Below are 19,687 nucleotides of genomic sequence, written 5' to 3'. Positions count from 1 at the left end.
ATATCAATTAAAACCTATATGAAATATTATGTAAAAAACATCCATGTTAAGATATGGTTGCTTAAAATATTGCCTTGAGATTGATGCATAATCAAAAAGGGTGCAAACCAACAATTCCTGAATAACTACGGCATCTTTTCTTATATTGTAATCACTTTTCTCTTTGTTTGCTTCCTCTCACAATTTTTCAGCATTCTGTCTTCATTTTGTGTCTTGAACATTGAGAAAACTCTGAAAGGACAAGCACACAGTAGGGTTGGAGCTTGGCTGCCCACAAGGAGAGGCTGTGCCTCCATGAGGTATGAGGCTACAGCTCAGCATCTTCTCCAGAGTTGCCAGGAGGATAAGAAGTCAGCTAGCCAGGTGCCCAGGAGGAGGAAAGGCAGGATTTGGAGATCTCTGCACTCCCCATTCTGCTATGAGGTGTGTGTTGGTGTTTTGTCACTTCAACATCTACTTCATCAGCATTATCAGATCTATAGACATTCAAATCATTATATTAAAATTAATGTCTGTCTCTGAACTTCTTTGTTGACATGGATTATAGTTAGTGTACTTTTCCATTTCAAATCATGACAGATATTTGGATTTTTTTATTCTTTTTTTTATTTTTTTAAGATTTTATTTATTTATTTGAGAAAGAGAGAAAGAGCACAAGAAGGGAGAGGGGCAGAGGGAGAGGAAGAAGCAGACTCCTGCTGAGCAAGGAGCCTGATGCAGGGCTTGATCCCAAGACCCTGGGATCATGACCTGAGCTGAAGGCAAACGTTTAACTGACTAAACCACCCAGGAACCCCAGATATTTGGATTCCTTTAAAAAATAATGTATTAAACCAAGGAAAATAAGGGTGCCTGGGTGGCTCAGAGGGTTAAGCCTCTGCCTTCAGCTCAGGTCATAATGTCAGGGTCCTGGGATCGAGCCCTGAATCAGGCTCTCTGCTCAGCAGGGAGCCTTCTTCCCTCTCTCTGCCTGCCTCTCTGCCTACTTGTGATCTCTCTCTGTCAAACAAATAAATAAAATCTTTAAAAAAAAATCAAGGAAAATAGTATTAGCAATATAAAGTATATCCGATTTAATTATTTGCTGTAGACTTAAACATTTCCTCAAGTGGTACATATTTATAAGTTGGCTGTTCACAGTATAAAATGTGTACTGATGAAAGCATGTATATGGATAAAAGAAATCTTGGAATAGACCCATCTTTATGTAAATAAGTTAAATCTGCTCTATTTATCCCAAAACAGGGTCTCAGGTGATATTTCAGATGTGTTCCTACATGGGTCAGTGGGGACCACACACATGAATTTGTTAATTGTGGTGAAGCATGTAGAAGTCACAAGTTGGGAACTAACCAAATGCCTCTTATTATGGCAGCAAAACTACAGTAAATGGGGGCATAGACAGATTGTAACAATTTTATTAAGCAAAGGCCAGCAAAATATTGGTGTGTATATACAAAATGAATAAAATTCAAAGCCATATAGCTGAGTGATAACCTTGAAGTATCAAAATAAGTCATATAACAACCTGTGTGTGCACTTTAAAACATGCATTATATTCACTTTATAAGGTTGCATTTCTTTTTTAAGATTTATTTATTTAATTTAGAATTTGAGAGAGAGCCTGTGAGCAGGGGGAGGGACAGAGGAAGAGGGAGAGAATCTCAAGCAGACTCCCCACTTGTGTGTGGAGCCCAATGCAAGGCTCAATCTCTCCACCCTGAGAGCATGACCTGAGCTAAAACCAAGAGTCAGATACATAGCCAACTGAACTACCCAGGCACCCCATAAAGCTGAATTTCTTAAGAACATATATCAACTTTAGTGGAAGAGATACTTGTGTAGGGAAAGGAAACTGGTTTAGGAGTGGGAATTAGGATGAGGATAAACACAGGGTATGGAATTATGTATCATTAACTCAGTTTAGCCCCTTAGGTTAAAAAACTAAACATAAATAACTTTAGACACATATTCCTAATTTTTTATTCTTTCTGAGCTTTTAACACACTATAGGTCATGTGTAAACAGTTTTGTCTTTATTCTCAGATAGAAAACATGGAAGAACCCATTGTGGAAAATATTGAAAGTTTACTGTAATTGATAGATGATGAAAGCATATATCTGAGAAAAACTCTTCTTACATCCAGACAATTGATGGAACATAATAAAAATAACAATTAAGGAAAGTAGGTAAATTGTATATATTAAAAAAAACAAGGGTGCCTGGGTGGCTGAATTGGTTAAGCGTCTGCCTTTGGCTCAGGTCATGATCTCAGGGTCCTGAGATAGAGCTCCATGTGGGGATCCCTGCTCAGTGGGGAGTCTGCTTCTCCCTCTTCCTCTACCCCTGCCCATTCATTCTCTCCCTCTCTCTTTCTCAAATAAATAAAACCTTTAAAAAAAATCCTCAATTGGGAAATCAAAGTTACTCTGAATAATTAGCAAAGACCAGTGGCATCATTTCTTGCTTTCAGATGCTTAGGGAAAAACCAAGAATTGCATTCAAGATCTCAGGGGAGTGTCTCAAAGGGAGAAGATGTTCATAAATTCTTCTGACAGCATTCAGGTCTAATAATCACACAGAGGAACAAGAAGACAGTCTTCACTTAAGGTGAATAGATGGCATTGATTATATTGATTACCACATCAGCTGCAGTGATGATTTTGGATCCCTGTCTTCCATTTAAGTGACCGATATGAGTATAGTCACCAAAGCCAGACTCAGTACAGTACATCGTGCATGTAAATCATCTCTCTTCATAACTAGGCTTTCTGGAGTAATGATATATGTGTACTACTATGAGTATGTTTTTTGAAGGTGGTAAGGGACCTCATTTCTATTTGTTATTATTTCTACATTTATGTTGAGGTTTTAGACAATAAACTTCGTGAAGTGGGAGTAAGCATTTTTGCAAGCTCAATTTAGATTCTTCCTCTCTCCTTCCCTTCCTCTCTCTTTCCCTCCTTCCTTTTAATGGGAGTGCAATGTTCTCAATATGGCCATCCCATTTACCTCAGTTGAGGCCATTTACAAAATGTTACAGAACATTTAGTTGAGATTGTTTGCATTTGCATAAGAGGATATCCTTGGGCTCCTTGCCCATCCCACAGGTCCTGGTACAACTGTGGAGTATCTGCTTTCATTTGATAAGAGTCAGATTTGATGCTCAATTAATTTTCTTGTTTGTTGTTGTTGTTGTTTTCCCCCAGGCAGTGATTGGGTACGATTGGTGGGAGGAGGATCACACAACTATTCATTCAATTGAGTTTCAGAAAAACACCGGGAATTTGTGGGGTTTTGGGGTGGAAGGACTGTTGTTTTTGTTTTTGTTGTTGTTGTTGTTTTGTTTTTTTAAGATTTTATTTATTCATCTGAAATAGAGAGAAAGAAAGGAAGAGATCAGGACAGCGGGGAGAGGTAGAGGGAAAGGGAGACTCCCCAGTGAGCAGGGAGCCCTACTTGGGGCTAGATCCTATGACCCTGAGATCATGACCTGGGCCAAAGGCAGATGCTCAACCATCTGAGCCACCCAGCCATCCCCAAGACTCCAGGCATTTGAAAATCCCAATAAAACAGAAGTGAGAATGAAGAGGTTTACCAAACTATATAAACTGCTGTAGAGCAGTCTTTCTCTGGATATAATTTTTGTAGCTTAAGGCATCAGACTTTGTCATTTGGTTGTGCTAATGAATGTTATTGTTTTGCTGCAAATATTGTTAATTTGAATAGATTTGGGGGTAGAGCAAATTTTGTGAAGTAGTTTTACCTGCCAAATTAATATTGAATTTCTATTCTATTTTTTGGAAATTTCTGTTTAATTAAGGGCATCCAGAAGCTTTAGTTTTTAACATTATAAAAGTTTAGAGGCACTTAGGTGGCTCAGTTGGTTAAGTCTCCAACCTGGGCTCAGTTCAGGATCTCCAGGTCATGAGACTGAACCCTAGTTCAGGCTCTGCACTGAGTGTGGAGACTACTTAAGATTCTTTCTCTCTACCCAATCCCTCTGCATGTGCAGGCCCAATCTCTCTCAAGGCAAAAAAAAAAAAAAAAAAAGTTAAACATTTTCTATGACATTAAGTCCTTGACCAGTCTAAGGTTGATTTTTATACGCATCAAGTAAACATCCAATTTCATCCTCTGCTATATACGTAATCATTATCTCCAGGTACATTGACTAGGCCATTTTTGCATGCCTGTCCTAGCATGCCATTTATGTCATATGCTACAGTCCTATACATTTATGGGTCTTTCCTGAGGTCTCTATTCTGCTCCATTGATGGATGCTGTATTGCCTCAATAATTCCAGCTACGTAAGTTTTATTATCAGGTAGTGTAGGGTTTTTAAAAATTTACTATGTTATTCTTTATAATTTGCATTTTAAAAATACATTTTTAAATCAAAGTCAAATTCTACACATTCTCTTAGTGAGATTTTGATTGCAAAGTCATCATGCAAATAAGATTAATTTGAGTACAATTGACATTTTTATAACACTAAGCTGTACAATCCAGGAACATAATATTTCTACCAATTTTTTTAGGACCTCTGTAATTTTTCCCAAAATGTTTAAACTTTTCACCTTTTAAGAGTATGTTCAAGTATGTTCAGTCTAGTTTTTATAAGATATTCTATCATTATGGCATTTCCCTTTTATTCTTAATTTTTATTGCTTTTTCCATTCTAAATGGTATTAATTCTTCATCTATTCAAATGCTCAATTTTTTTCTAATTCAGTCTGATCATGTGATTAATTCTAATTACAAACTTTCCAAAATTAAACCATCCAGCCAAACATGAGATCAATGAAGTTTGGACAACTGTCTTATAATTACTAAATTCTTATGCATTTTATAAACTGATATCAATGACATATTAATATTGTTTAGGGGAGATATGCATATATATAAAGCCTGAATATATTGTAGGTTTCTTTTATTATTACATCTTAATTTTTAAATCAATGCTTTGTCTCCTAGAATGAGTTACAGTGGGCTTCTCATTTTTTCACTCTGGAATAGTTAGTAAAAATATATGCATAATTTTTCCCCACGAAATTTTGGAACATTTGCCTTTAAAAACAGTATGCAGGAGAAAGGAGTTGGAAAAGTAGAGGTAGATAAACTGCAATCTTTGAATAAAATGTGTTAACACATTTCAAGTTTACTTGATGGAAGATGAAATAAAGGTGTAAATAAATGTACTCCATCTCTCTTCATGCCATGCCCAGTTCACTTTTCTGGATAAAATAATCATTAGTCCTGGGGCACCTGGGTGGCTCAGTGGGTTAAAGCCTCTGCCTTCGGCTCACATCATGATCCCAGGGTCCTGGGATCGAGCCCTGCATCGGGCTCTTTGCTCAGTGGGGAGCCTGCTTCCTCCTCTCTCTCTGCCTGCCTCTCTGCCTACTTGTGATCTCTGTCAAATAAATAAATTTAAAAAAATCATTAGTCCTGTCCATGTACATTTAAACAGACAAAATTTAAGTACTTCAATTAAATCATGCCATATCTATTTCCCCTTGTTCCCTATTACTTTTTCTTTCATACATGTAGTTCATGCCCTGTTACTTGCCAGTCTCTATGACATTTGAGATAACATCCCCTACTTTGGAGTGGTATGTCTCTTTGTTGGAAAGTGTATTAATAATAGTTTACTGAATGATTTCAGTTGATAAATTAACAAATATATTCTTACGATTTGTACTTGTCTTAAAATGAGCAAGAAAATATAACTATACTGTTAAAGCCATCATTTCAGAGATACTAGTCCTAAGATCAAAGAAAAAGTAGGAATGTTAGTATAGCCATCTTTTTTAACATTAATAAATTATAGATACAGGACTTATTTTCTGTGCAACATATGAAAAATCATAACCTGGGGGAAAAAAAAAAAAACCTAACAAGTCCTAAATATTCAGATACACTATTCTAGAGAAAATAAGGTTTATTTATGTGCATTAGATTAGGCATGTTAGGGACATCCGCAAGGTTGTTAAATTATTATCTATCATCATAAAAAAACATTAAACAATATTTAAAAATCATAAAAGCATAATGGTATGAGAACACAACTTAATATATCAAATGAGTAATGGAATGGGAATAACATTAGATACGCAGAGTTCTAATGAGAAATGTAAATCAAAGTCTATTAAATGAGTTAATCACGGCTTATTTGGAGGTTGGGACAGAAGTAGCAAGGCAAGAAGACAGGATTATTACTTACATCACAATTCCTTCTAAAGTATGATTGTTTAGCCAATTATAGGTATTTTAAGTAAAAAAGCATTTAAAAAGAAATCAAATTCCCAACCCCATGTGGCACAAAAAATAAAAAGGCTACCATATACCTTAGGTTGTAATCCTTTTTTTAAAAATTAAATTTATTTTTATTTTTTTATAAGCATATAAAGTATTTTTATCCCCAGGGTTCAGGTCTGTGAATCACCAGGTTTACACACTTCACAGCACTCACCATAGCACATACCCTCCCCAATGTCCATAATTATACCCCCCTCTCCTGACCCCCCTCACCCCAGCAACCCTCAGTTTGTTTTGTGAGATTGAGAGTCACTTATGGTTTGTCTCTCTCCCGATCCCATCCTGTTTCATTTATTCTTTTCCTACCCCCCAAACCCCCCACATTGCATCTCCACTTCTTCATATCAGGGAGATCATAAGGTAGTTGTCTTTCTCCAATTGACTTATTTCACTAAGCATAATACCCTCTAGTTCCATCCACATCGTCGCAAATGGCAAGATTTCATTTCTTTTGATGGCTGCATAGTATTCCATTGTCTATATATACCACCTCTTCTTTACCCATTCATCTGTTGATGGACATCTAGGTTCTTTCCATAGTTTGGCTATTGTGGACATTGCTGCTATAAACATTTGGGTGAATGTGCCCCTTCAGATCACTATGTTTGTACCTTTAGGGTAAATACCCAGTAGTACGATTGCTGAGTCATAGGGTAGCTCTATTTTCAACTTTTTGAGGAACCTCCATGCTGTTTTCCAGAGTGGCTGCACCAGCTTGCATTCCCACCAACAGTGTGGGAGGGTTCCCCTTTCTCTGCATCCTTGCCAGCATCTGTCATTTCCTGACTTGTCAATCTTAGCCATTCTGACTGGTGTGAGGTGGTATCTCACTGTGGTATTGATTTGTATTTCCCTGATGCCGAGTGATGTGGAGCACTTTTTCATGTGTCTGTTGGCCATCTGGATGTCTTCTTTGCAGAAATGTCTGTTCACGTTCTCTGCTCATTTCTTGATTGGATTATTTGTTCTTTGGGTGTTGAGTTTGCTAAGCTCTTTACAGATTTTGGACACTAGCCCTATATCTGATATGTCGTTTGCAAATATTTTCTCCCATTCTGTCAGTTGTCTTTTGGTTTTGTTAACAGTTTCCTTTGCTATGCAAAAGCTTTTGATGTTGATGAAATCCCAATACTTCATTTTTGCCCTTGCTTCCCTTGCCTTTGGCGATGTTCCTAGGAAGAAGTTGCTGTGGCTGAGGTCGAAGAGGTGGTTGCCTGTGTTCTTCTCAAGAATTTTGATGGATTCCTTTCTCACATTGAGGTCCTTCATCCATTTTGAGTCTATTCTCGTGTGTGGTTCAAGGAAATGGTCCAAGTTCATTTTTCTGCATGTGGCTGTCCAATTTTCCCAACACCATTTATTGAAGAGGCTGTCTTTTTTCCATTGAACATTATTTCCTACTTTGTCAACGATTAGTTGACCATAAAGTTAAGGGTCTATTTCTGGGCTTTCTATTCTGTTCCATTGATTTCTGTGTCTGTTTTTGTGCCAGTACCATATTGTCTTCATGATGACAGCTTTGTAATAGAGCTAGAAGTCCGGAATTGTGATGACACCAACCTTGGCTTTCTTTTTCAACATTCCTCTGGCTATTCGAGGTCTTTTCTGGTTCCATATAAATTTTAGGATTATTTGTTCCATTTCTTTGAAAAAAATGGGTGGGATTTTGATAGGGATTGCATTAAATATGTAGATTGCTTTAGGTAGCATAGACATTTCCACAATATTTGTTCTTCCATTCCAGGAGCATGGAACATTTTTTCCATTTCTTTGTGTCTTCCTCAATTTCTTTCATGAGTACTTTATACTTTTCTGAGTATAGATTCTTTGCCTCTTTGGTTAGGTTTATTCCTAGGTATCTTATAGTTTTGGGTGCAATTGTAAATGGGATTGAATCCTTAATTTCTCTTTCTTCTGTCTTGTTGTTGATGTAGAGAAATGCAACTTATTTCTGTGCATTGATTTTATATCCTGACACTTTACTGAATTCCTGTACAAGTTCTAGCCGTTTAGGAGTGGAGCCTTTTGGGTTTTCAACATATAGTATCATATCATCTGCAAAGAGTGATAGTTTGACTTCTTCTTTGCTGATTTGGATGCCTTTAATTTCTTTTTGTTGTCTGATTGCTGAGGCTAGGACTTCCAGTACTATGTTGAATAGCAGTGGTGATAATGGACATCCATGCCGTGTTCCTGACCTTAGCGGAAAAGCTTTCAGTTTTTCTCCATTGAGAATGATATTTGTGGTGAGTTTTTCATAGATGGCTTTGATAATATTGAGGTATGTGCCCTCTATCCCTACACTTTGAAGAGTTTTGATCAGGAAGTGATGCTGTACTTTGTCAAATGCTTTTTCAGCATCTATTGAGAGTATAATATGGCTCTTGTTCTTTCTTTTATTAATGTGTTGTATCACATTGATTGATTTGCGGATGTTGAACCAACCTTGCAGCCCTGGAATAAATCCTTTTAATGTACTGTTGAATCCTATTGGCTAGTATTTTGGTGAGAATTTTCACATCTGTGTTCATCAAAGATATTGGTCTGTAGTTCTCTTTTTTGATGGGATCCTTGTCTGGTTTTGGGATCAAGGTGATGCTGGCCTCATAAAATGAGTTTGGAAGTTTTCCTTCCATCTCTATTTTTTGGAACAGTTTCAGGAGAATAGGAATTAATTCTTCTTTAAATGTTTGGTAGAATTGCCCCGGGAAGCCATCTGGCCCTGAGCTTTTGTTTGTTTGGAGATTTTTGATGACTGTTTCAATCTCCTTACTGGTTATGGGTCTGTTCAGGTTTTCCATTTCTTCCTGGTCCAGTTGTGGTAGTTTATATGTCTCCAGGAATGCATCCATTTCTTCCAGATTGTCAAATTTTTGGGCATAGAGTTGCTCATAGTATGTTCTTATAATTGTTTGTATTTCTTTGGTGTTGGTTGTGATCTCTCCTCTTTCATTCATGATTTTATTTATTTGGGTCCTTTCTCTTTTCTTTTTGATAAGTCTGGCCAGAAGTTTTATTAATTCTTTCAAAGAACCAACTCCTAGTTTCGTTGATTTGTTCTACTGTTTTTTTGGTTTCTATTTCGTTGATTTCTGCTCTTTATTATTTCTCTTCTCCTGCTGGGTTTAGGCTTTCTTTGTTGTTCTTTCTCCAGCTCCATTATGTGTAAGTTTAGGTTGTGTATTTGAGACCTTCTTGTTTCTTGATAAAGTCTTATACTGCTATATATTTTCCTCTCAGGACTGCCTTTGCTGTGTCCCACAGATTTTTGAACCATTGTGTTTTCATTTTCATTTGTTTCCATGAATTTTTTCAATTCTTCTTTAATTTCCTGGTTGACCCATTCATTCTTTAGAAGGATGCTGGTTAGTCTCCATGTATTTGGGTTCATTTTTCCAAATTTTCTAAATTTCCTCTTGTAATTGAGTTCTAGCTTCAGAGCATTGTGGTCTGAAAATATGCAGGGAATGATCCCAATCTTTTGATACCAGTTGAGACCTGATTTATGACCCAGGATGTGATCTATTCTGGAGAATGTTCCATGTGCACTAGAGAAGAATGTGTATTCTGTTGCTTTGGGATGGATGGTTCTGAATATATCTGTGATGTCAATCTGGTCCAGTGTGTCATTTAAGGCCTTTATTTCCTTGTAGATCTTTTGCTTGGATGATCTGTTCATTTTAGTGAGGGGAGTGTTAAAGTCCCCTACTATTATTGTATTATTGTCAATGTGTTTCCTTGATTTTGTTATTAATTGGTTTATATAGTTGGCTGCTCCCATGTTAGGAGCATAGATATTTAAAATTGTTGATCTTTTTGTTATACAGACCCTTTGATATAGACCTTTAATATAGTGTCCTTCCTCATCTCTTATTATAGTCTTTGGCTTAAAATCCAATTGATCCAATATAAGGATTACCACCCAGCTTTTTTCTGATGCCCATTACATGGTAAATTGTTTTCCACCCTCTCACTTTAAATATGGCGGTGTCTTTGGGTCTAAAATGAGTTTCTTGTAGATAGCATATTGATGAGTTTTGTTTTTTTATCCATTCTGATGTCCTGTGTCTTTTGATTGGGGCATTTAGCCCATTTACATTCAGGGTAACTATTGAGAGATATGAATTTAGTGCCCTTGTATGGTGACTATTACTGTATATTGTCTCTGTTCCTTTCTGATCTACTACTTTTAGGCTCTCTCTTTGCTTAGAGGACCCCTTTCAATATTTCCTGTAGAGCTGGTTTGGTGTTTACAAATTCTTTCAGTTTTTGTTTGTCCTGGAAGCTTTTAATCTCTCCTTCTATTTTCAATAATAGCCTAGTTGGATATATACTCTTGGCTGCATGTTTTTCTCATTTAGTGCTCTGAATATATCATGCCAGCTCTTTCTGGCCTGCCAGGTCTTTGTGGATAAGTCCACTGCCAATCTAATATTTTTACCATTATATGTTAAGGACTTCTTTTCCCAGGCTGCTTTCAGGATTTTCTCTTTGTTGCTAAGACTTGCAAATTTTACTATTAGGTGACAGGTGTGGACCTATTCTTGTTGATTTTGAGGGGGGTTCTCTGCATCTCCTGGATTTTGATGCTTGTTCCCTTTGCTGTATTAGGGAAATTCTCTCCAATAATTCTCTCCAATATACCTTCTGCTCCCCTCTCTCTTTCTTCTTCTTCTGGAATCCCAATTACTCTAATGTTGTTTCGTCTTATGGTGTCACTTATCTCTCGAATTCTCCCCTCGTGGTCCAGTAGCTGTTTGTCCCTCTTTTGCTCAGCTTCTTTATTCTCTGTCATTTGGTCTTCTATATCACTAATTCTTTCTTCTGCCTCATTTATCCTAGCAGTAAGAGCCTCCATTTTTTATTGCACCTCATTAATAGCTTTTTTAATTTCAATTTGGTTAGATTTTAGTTCTTTTATTTCTCCAGAAAGGGCTTTTATCTCTCCAGAGAGGGTTTCTCTAATATCTTCCATGCCTTTTTCGAGCCTGGCTAGAACCTTGAGAATCATCATTCTGAACTCTAGATCTGACATATTACCAATGTCTGTATTGATTAGGTCCCTAGCCCTCAGTACTGCCTCTTGTTCTTTTTTTTGGTGGTGAGTTTTTCTACCTTGTCATTTTGTCTAGATAAGAATATATGAAGCAGCAAATAAAATACTAAATGGGTGGCAAAGACCCCAGGAAAATGCACTTTAACCAAATCAGTAGAGACCCCAAATTGTTGGGGGGGAGAAAAGGGATAAAAAGAAGTAGAAAAAAAAAAAAAAGAAAAAGAAAACAAATAAAGAAAAAATATAAAAAAGAATATATATATATATATATATTATATATATATTATATATATATATTATATATATATAATATATATATATTAGACTGGTGACTAGAACAGGGTCACCCACTTAATTTTGGGAGTATTTTGGTGTCTTAGAATAAAGTACCTCCCAAATTTTTAAAGAATGAAAAACATATATAATGGTAAACACAATGGATGGAATATGCCTATAAAGATGAAAATATATATGTTTTTTAATTTCTAAAAAAAAAAAAGAGTTGATAAAGTAAGTTGGTTGGGAGAATAAAGAAAAAGAAAGTGGAGAGAATTTGCTCAGGCTGGAGACTAGAATAAGCCCAGAGCTAGACTTAGGGTATATTTTGATCTATTAGAAGAAGTTGTACCCCAGTTTTTTTAGAAAAAATAACCCTATGTGTATACAAAAAATAAAGTTAGATACAATGGAGGATAAAATATGACTATAATTATGAAGGTTCAAAAAAGATTATTATTATTTTTTATGAAAGGTATTGTTAAGATAAACTAGTTAAAAACATTAAAAAAGGGTAAAAGTTAAAAAAAATAGCAGAAAAAAAATAAAATTAAAAAATATATTAAATTAACTGCAAGACTAAAGCATCATGGGGAGAAAGCCATGAGTTCCATGCTTTGCTTTCTCCTCTGGAATTCTGCTGTAAGTGAACTTGGTCTTGGCTGGATTTCTTGTTGATCTTCTGGGGGAGGGGTCTATTGTAGTGATTCTCAAGTGTCTTTGCCCAAGGTGGAATTGCACCACCCTTACCAGGGGTCAGTCTAAGTACTCCCCTTGGGTTCACTTACGGGAGCTTTTGTTCCCTGAATGCTTTCTGTAGAGTTCCAGAGGAGGGAAATGAAAATGGTGGCTTCCCAATCTCTGGCCCGGAGGAGCCAAGAGCTCAGGGCCCCATTCTTCAGTGCGCCCTCAGAGAAAAGCGCTCAGTCACTCCCGTCTCCCTGGCCTCTAGCTGCGCTCCCAGCTTACCCAGCCTGTGACTGGTTCAAGGTAACCCCAAGCTGAGAGCTCACTCCTTGGCTCTGCCTCTGTAGCTGGCTTCCCTGCTCTAAAACCTGTGAGCTCTGTGACACTCAGACTCCCCTGATTCTTCTGTGACCCTGTGGGACCTGGGGCCATGCTTACCCCACATGGGTTTTACCCCGGTTTAGCCTCTGGAGCGATGTCCCTCAGTGGAGCAGACTTTTAAAAGTCCTGATTTAGTGCTCCATTGCTCCACCACTTGCCAGGATCTGGCCCCTCCCCCTGCAGTCTATCTTCCTGTCACTTTGGATTCACTTCTCCACCAGTCCTACCTTTCAAAAAGTGGTCAATTTTCTGTTTCTAGAATTGCTGCTCTTCTTCTCTTCGGTCTCCTGTTGGATTTGTAGGTGTTTGCAATGATTTGATAAGCTATCTAGCTGATCAGCTGCTACCTGATGTCGTTTCAGCCTGCTACTTCTCCGCCATCTTGACTCCTACCCCCAGTTGTAACACTTTTTAAATTTGGTTCCAGGTTTAATGATGGAGGTGAGTCTTATTTTAAATTAACCCATCTAAAATATTAAGTTTATCTTACCCACAATGACTTTGGCTCCTAAAATGTCAATAGATGTTGTCTCCTGAAACCTAATGACTCTTGTGATGGTTGTTCCCACAGCAATTTTCCTTAACAGCCTGGATGAACAAACAAAATCTAACAGTGCTAACAGAATTCATCCTAATGGGAATCACGGACCGTCTGGAGCTGCAGGCTCCCTTCTTTGGGCTCTTCTTCATCATCTACACAGTCTCAGTGGTAGGCAACCTGGGTGTGATCATCCTCACCAAGATGGACTCCAGGCTTCAAACACCCATGTACTTCCTCCTCAGACACCTGGCTTTCATTGATCTTGGTTATTCAACTGCTGTGGGACCCAAAATGTTAGTAAATTTTGTAGCTAATCAAAATACAATCCCCTATAACTGGTGTGCTACACAGCTGGCTTTCTTCCTCTTGTTCATCATCAGTGAATTTTTCATTCTGTCAGCAATGGCCTATGACCGCTATGTGGCTATCTGTAACCCTCTGCTCTACACGATTGTTATATCACAAAGGGTGTGCTGGGTGCTGGTAGTCATCCCTTATGTCTACAGTGCTTTTCTTTCTGTGATAATCACCAAAAAGATTTTTATGTCATCCTTCTGTGGCCATAATGTCATTAGACATTTTTACTGTGATAGTCTTCCCTTGTTAACTTTGCTGTGCTCAAGCTCACATGATATTGAGTTGATAATACTGATCTTTTCAGCATTTAATTTGGTTTCATCCCTTCTAGTAGTGCTGGTGTCTTACATCCTAATCCTTATGGCCATCCTTAGGATGAACTCTGCAGAGGGCAGGCACAAGACCTTCTCCACCTGTGGCTCTCACCTGACAGTGGTCCTTGTATTATACACCACTCTATTCTTCATGTATTTGCAGCCTCAAACAAATCATTCCTTTGATACTGATAAAATTGTCTCTGTATTTTACACTTTGATTATACCTATGCTGAATCCTATGATCTACACCTTGAGGAACAAAGAGGTTAAAGGTGCCCTACATAGGATATGGAAAAACTGGCATGCACTGCCTATGTAGAGTTCAAAATAAACAATGCATATAATAAATTAGGTTAGAGACTACTGTTTAGTTCTTGTCACAGGGCTTAGGAAGCACCCGTGTGTAAAAGTCATAGAAAACTAGAAATAATTTTTTTCCTGTTTTCAACTTCTAGATATTTCAGTAGTGATCATCTTTCTGTTACCAACTTTGGTTTCAGTGCAAGAGACTGATATACAGATCACCATTCTCACATTGCAAAGTACTTGGGTGATGATCAAAGACAACTTTGGTTTTGATTAAAATACATCTCGGCTTAGGAGCGCCTGGGTGGCTCAGTGGACTAAAGCCTCTGCCTTCGGCTCAGGTCATGATCCCAGTGTCCTGGGATCGAGCCCCGCATCGTGCCCTCTGCTCAGCAGAGAGCCTGCTTCCTCCTCTCTCTCTGCCTGCCTCTCTGCCTACTTGTGATCTCTGTCTATCAAATAAATAAATAAAATCTTAAAAAAAATACATCTCAGCTTAATCTTTTTTAAAAGGTGTTTTGTGTCTTTCATTTAATATTAAGTAAATATGCCCATCCCACTGGCATTAGCATAGGAGAGATGGCACTTATTATTTTGTGGAGGGAATATACACATCAATGAACAATCAACAATATCTGCCTTAATGATATTTTAATTTTATCCCCGTGTGGTGTTGGCAGCTCAGATTCTGTTACGTGTTAATTTGTATACCTGTATATACTTAGGAAGGCAAAAATAGAAGTGCGATTATTCTCAGAAAGCATAATTCTGTACATTAAAAATTTAAAACAACTCTTCATGCTGAAACGTTAGAAATAATGAGTGGAGTTTGTAAGTTTGGTGCATATAAGTTCAGCATATGAAAGATTAGGTGTTTTTTTTTTTTTCCTATATGCTAGAAAAAACAGGTAAAAATATAATTTTGAACCACCTATTATATTGGAGATAAAAACTGTATAATACCTAGGGAAAATTGTAATGAAGGATTTGCATGATTTTCTTGCTGGAAACTAAAACATTGCTCATATTAAGTAAGACATAAATGTGGCATATGCTATACAAATGCTTTGGGAAAGGATCCAGAATATCTTAGAAGAAGAAAGAACACAGACATATTCTAAAACACATATCAATTCCTTTAATAAAACCAGATCATTTTTAAAACTATTTTTGAAACTATTTAAACTTTTTTTAAATAATTCTTCCTTCCTTCTTTGTCTTTTCTTCTACCTTTTAGAAAGATGAAAGCTGATTCTAAAATTTATTAGGAAAAGCAAAATGTCTAAAAGTTAAAGACAGTCTTGGAGAAAGAATAAATCTGCAGGAGTTATCCCACTAGATTTCATGATCTATCACAAAGCTATAGCAATTAAGAAAATATTGGCATAGTCACTATCAAGATAGTATGGAGGTTCCTCTGAAAATTAAGAATAGAAAATATCATATGATCGAGTAATTTCACCTCTGGATATTTACCCAAAGGAAACAAAACAGGACTTCAAAAAGATATGCACAGTCTTTTGTTCATTGCTACATTATTTACAGTAGCTGAGATAAAGAAGCAGTCCAAGTAGTCCTTGATAGATGAATGGATAAAAACATACATATTGGAATAAAAAAGAAGGAACTCTTGCTATTTGTGACAACATGGACAGACATAGAGGGCATTATGGAAAATGAAATCAATCAGAAAAATGCAAATACTATATGAATTCACTTATATATGGAGTATAGAAAACAAAACAAACAAAAAACAGGAAAAATACCCAAAAATGCTGAGAACAAACTGATGGTTGCCAGAGGGGAGGGAAATACAGTGAAGGGATAAATGGGTAAGGGGGAGTGGAAGATACAGACTTCCAGTTATGGAATGAGTGAGTTACAGGATAAAAGTCACAGCATAGGAAATATGGTCGATCGTATTTTAGTCGCATTGTATGAAGACGGATGACAGCTACACTTGTGGTGAACATAACATAATGTATAAACATGTTGATTCACTATGTTGTGCGTCTGAAACTAATGTAACATTATGTGTCAACTGCACTTCAATTAAAAAAAAAGGTAACATTTTCCAAAAATCAGACTAATTGATCAATGGAATTGAATGGTGACTTCAGAAACAGATCCACATGTATATTGTCACCTAGCATGTGACAGATACATCACTATTTTCCTAAAAAGAAAGTATGATCTTTTCAATAAATGCTATTAGGTAATTAATATACTATTTTGAGAAAAACAATAGTCTTGACACATACCCAGGACCTATATAGGATCAATTCTACTTGGATTAAAGATTTAAATGTGAAAGGCAATAACATTTGAAAAGAGATCATAGTGGGACATCTTTGCAATATAGAAATATGTACAACATTTTAAACAGAACACACAAAACAATAGCTACCTAAGATTTAAAATGATTAATTGAATTTTACATGGAAATCCTGTTCATCAATATTCATAATGTGAAAGGAAACTCTCATAGTGGGAGAGGATACCTTTTTTTTTTTTAATTTCTTTTCAGCATAACAGAATTCATTGTTTATGCACCACACCCAGTACTCCATGCCATATGTGCCCTCCATAATACCCACCACCTGGCTCCCCCAACCTCCCATCCCCCGCACCTTCAAAACCCTCAGATTGTTTTTCAGAGTCCATAGTCTCTCATGGTTCACCTCCCCTTCCAATTTCCCTCAACTCCCTTCTCTGCATTTCCCATGTCCTCCATGTTATTTGTTATGCTACACAAATAAGTGAAACCATATGATAACTGACTCTCTCTGCTTGACTTATTTCACTCAGCATAATCTCTTCCAGTCCCATCGATGTAGATACAAAAATTGGGTATTCATCCTTTCTGATGGAGGCATAATACTCCATAGTGCATATGGACCACATCTTCCTTATCCATTTGTCCGTTGAAGGGCATCTTGGTTCTTTCCACAGTTTGGCAACCGTGGCCATTGCTGCTATGAACATTGGGGTATAGATGGCCCTTCTTTTCACTACATCTATCTTTGGGGTAAATACCCACTAGTGCAATTGCAGGGTCATAGGGAAGCGGGAGAGGATACCTTTATCAGACTTACGGAATCAGAGAGCTGAAAGGGACTCGTGGGCAAAACATAAAAGTAACTGTTACAAATCCATAAATAGTTCACATGAAATACAATGCAAAGATGACAAAAGATATTAACAACCATGTTTCAAAAGAAAATATCTAAATGGCCATAAAATACATGAAAATGTTCTCAATTTCATTCAGCATTAGAATAACACAAACTAAAACTATAATGATCCTCATACACATTATCTACAAAGGTGAGAAAGAAAATGATGGAAAATACTAAATCTTGACAAGGATACTGATTACTCAAAACTATTCTCACTGGTAGTAGGATTGTGCATTAATACAACCACTCTGTAAACACATTAGGCACTATTTACTAATGCTGAATAAGTGTATCCACAACTCAATAATTTCAGTGTGAAGGATATACCCAATAGAAATAGATTCAAGAATAAGCCAATCTAGATTAAATATTTCTGTGGTTGTGAAGGATGTGGAATGATCTGCCTTTAATTACCATTTTGAAGGTTTATATCACTAGTCATAAGCCTGAAAATTCAAACTAATTCTAACATTTGATGATAGCACAATGAATAAATAATTTGTGGTATAGTCATAAAATGGCACTGTACATAGACATGAGAATGAGCAATTTAGAACTACCTATAATAGTATACTGCTTGAAAGAAGTCAGACACAAAAAATACACACATATTATTTATTTATATAAGTTAACAAAAATGCATGAAAATAATTTATGCTGTTAGAAGGCAGAATAATGGTTATCCGTGCATGTGTGTGTGTGTGTGTGTGTGCGTGTGATCAGAAAATGAAGGATTCTTCTGGGGACCTCTTTATGTCTTATTTTTGTTATTATGATAGCAGTTTAATCTGGTTTCTGATTATGTATTTGTGCTGGATTTGTAAAAATGCCTGATGTATGTATGCATCTTAATATGTATATTAGACTTCAATAAAAAGTTTAAAACACTACAAAAAAGGGGAAAACAGCTGCACCTATGTATTATTATTACATGTAATTTTTTTAATGATTCAGAAAACATCATTCAAACATCTTTATTATGTCCCTGGACAGAAAAGTCCTCAAAAGCCACTTTATTAACAGGAGTCAATTAAGGGTTGGGAGAAAAAATGAAAATACCTTTCCTACACATACAATGATTTGATTCCACATCTCTGGGTTGCAGTAGAAAGACTTCACCAGGAGATAGTGTATGGAAAGGTACCTAACAGAATTTTATTTGTAGTGGAATATATGGATGCCCTGTATAATTAGCGGAGATATCACTACTTCCTTTGATGCTTTTGAATGCTTTAGACGCAATGAACTTGCATGTTTTCTCCTCAGGGACAGCGTCAATTTAAGAAAGACACCCATACCACCTTCTTCACCGGTTGTGTTAGGAATGGATGCGAGCACAGACAGTCCCCTTCAGAGGGGAGTGGACTACACGTGTCTCTGTGACTAACTCAGACCAGGGACCCTTCAGGACCTCATTAGTGTCTTATACCCCACCTCCCGCACTGATTTAGCTATCTCTTTAATTATTCTCTTTGATAATCGAAGTTTCTGGGCAAACACAAGGGTGTACACAACTTTCTTGCAATTTTTGGTGAAAGCTAGACATTTGCTATGATGCAGGAAGTTTGTACTCTCTGAATAGTTAAAAAAAAATTCTCTGAAAAGGGAGCTTTATTAAGAAAATTTAAAACAAAGACCTGAAGATTGTCATGATTATTTTCTTTCATTTGGATCCTTAAGAAAATGTCAAAGATGATATCGTTATATGTAGTTATTTGGATGTTTCTCAGAATTCTTAAGGTCAAATAATAACACATTTCCATACTGATTTCCAGCTACTTCTCAAGTAAAAGGATTATCTCAGTATGTTTATAATCCTTGCAATTTCTGGGGTGCCTGTGTGTGTCAGTGGGTTAAAGGCTCTGCCTTCAGCTCAGGTCATGATCCCAGAGTCCTGGGATCGATCCTCGCATCTGGCTTTCTGCTTAGCAGGGAGCCTGCTTCCCCACTCTCTCTCTGCCTGCCTCTCTGCCTACTTGTGATCTCTGTCTGTCAAATAAATAAATAAAATCTTAAAAAAAAATACTTGCAGTTTCTGTTTCCAGTATGCCATGTGTTTCCCAGATGTACCAATGAACTTCGTAAATCACTTTTAGTTGGAGGTGAGGCAAAAACAAACGATTACAGCCTTGCTATGTCTCCATCACACTACAAAGTCTGATTAGTAAGAGGACTGCCCTGCTTCCTTACCTACAAGCCTTGGAAGAGTTTCTGAAATGACATGAGATTGTCCCTTGAATGACTCAATGCACATATAATGGAGAT

General features: G+C 36.9%; 1 protein-coding gene across 1 annotated transcript; it reads left to right on the top strand.

The window, feature by feature from the left end:
* Positions 1-13,314: 13,314 nt before the first annotated feature.
* On the top strand, positions 13,315-14,256 carry LOC116860441 (olfactory receptor 8K3-like). Its single transcript, XM_032846497.1, has one exon. It carries the CDS (start codon positions 13,315-13,317, stop codon positions 14,254-14,256), a length of 942 nt encoding a protein of 313 aa, XP_032702388.1.
* Positions 14,257-19,687: the final 5,431 nt, after the last annotated feature.

The sequence above is a fragment of the Lontra canadensis genome, unplaced genomic scaffold (assembly GCF_010015895.1).
Source record: "Lontra canadensis isolate GAN:19392208 unplaced genomic scaffold, GSC_riverotter_1.0 scaffold176, whole genome shotgun sequence".
NCBI classification, from domain to species: domain Eukaryota; kingdom Metazoa; phylum Chordata; class Mammalia; order Carnivora; family Mustelidae; genus Lontra; species Lontra canadensis.
The sequence above is the reverse complement of the archived record's forward strand: the minus strand, read 5'-3'. Positions and strand labels throughout refer to the sequence as shown.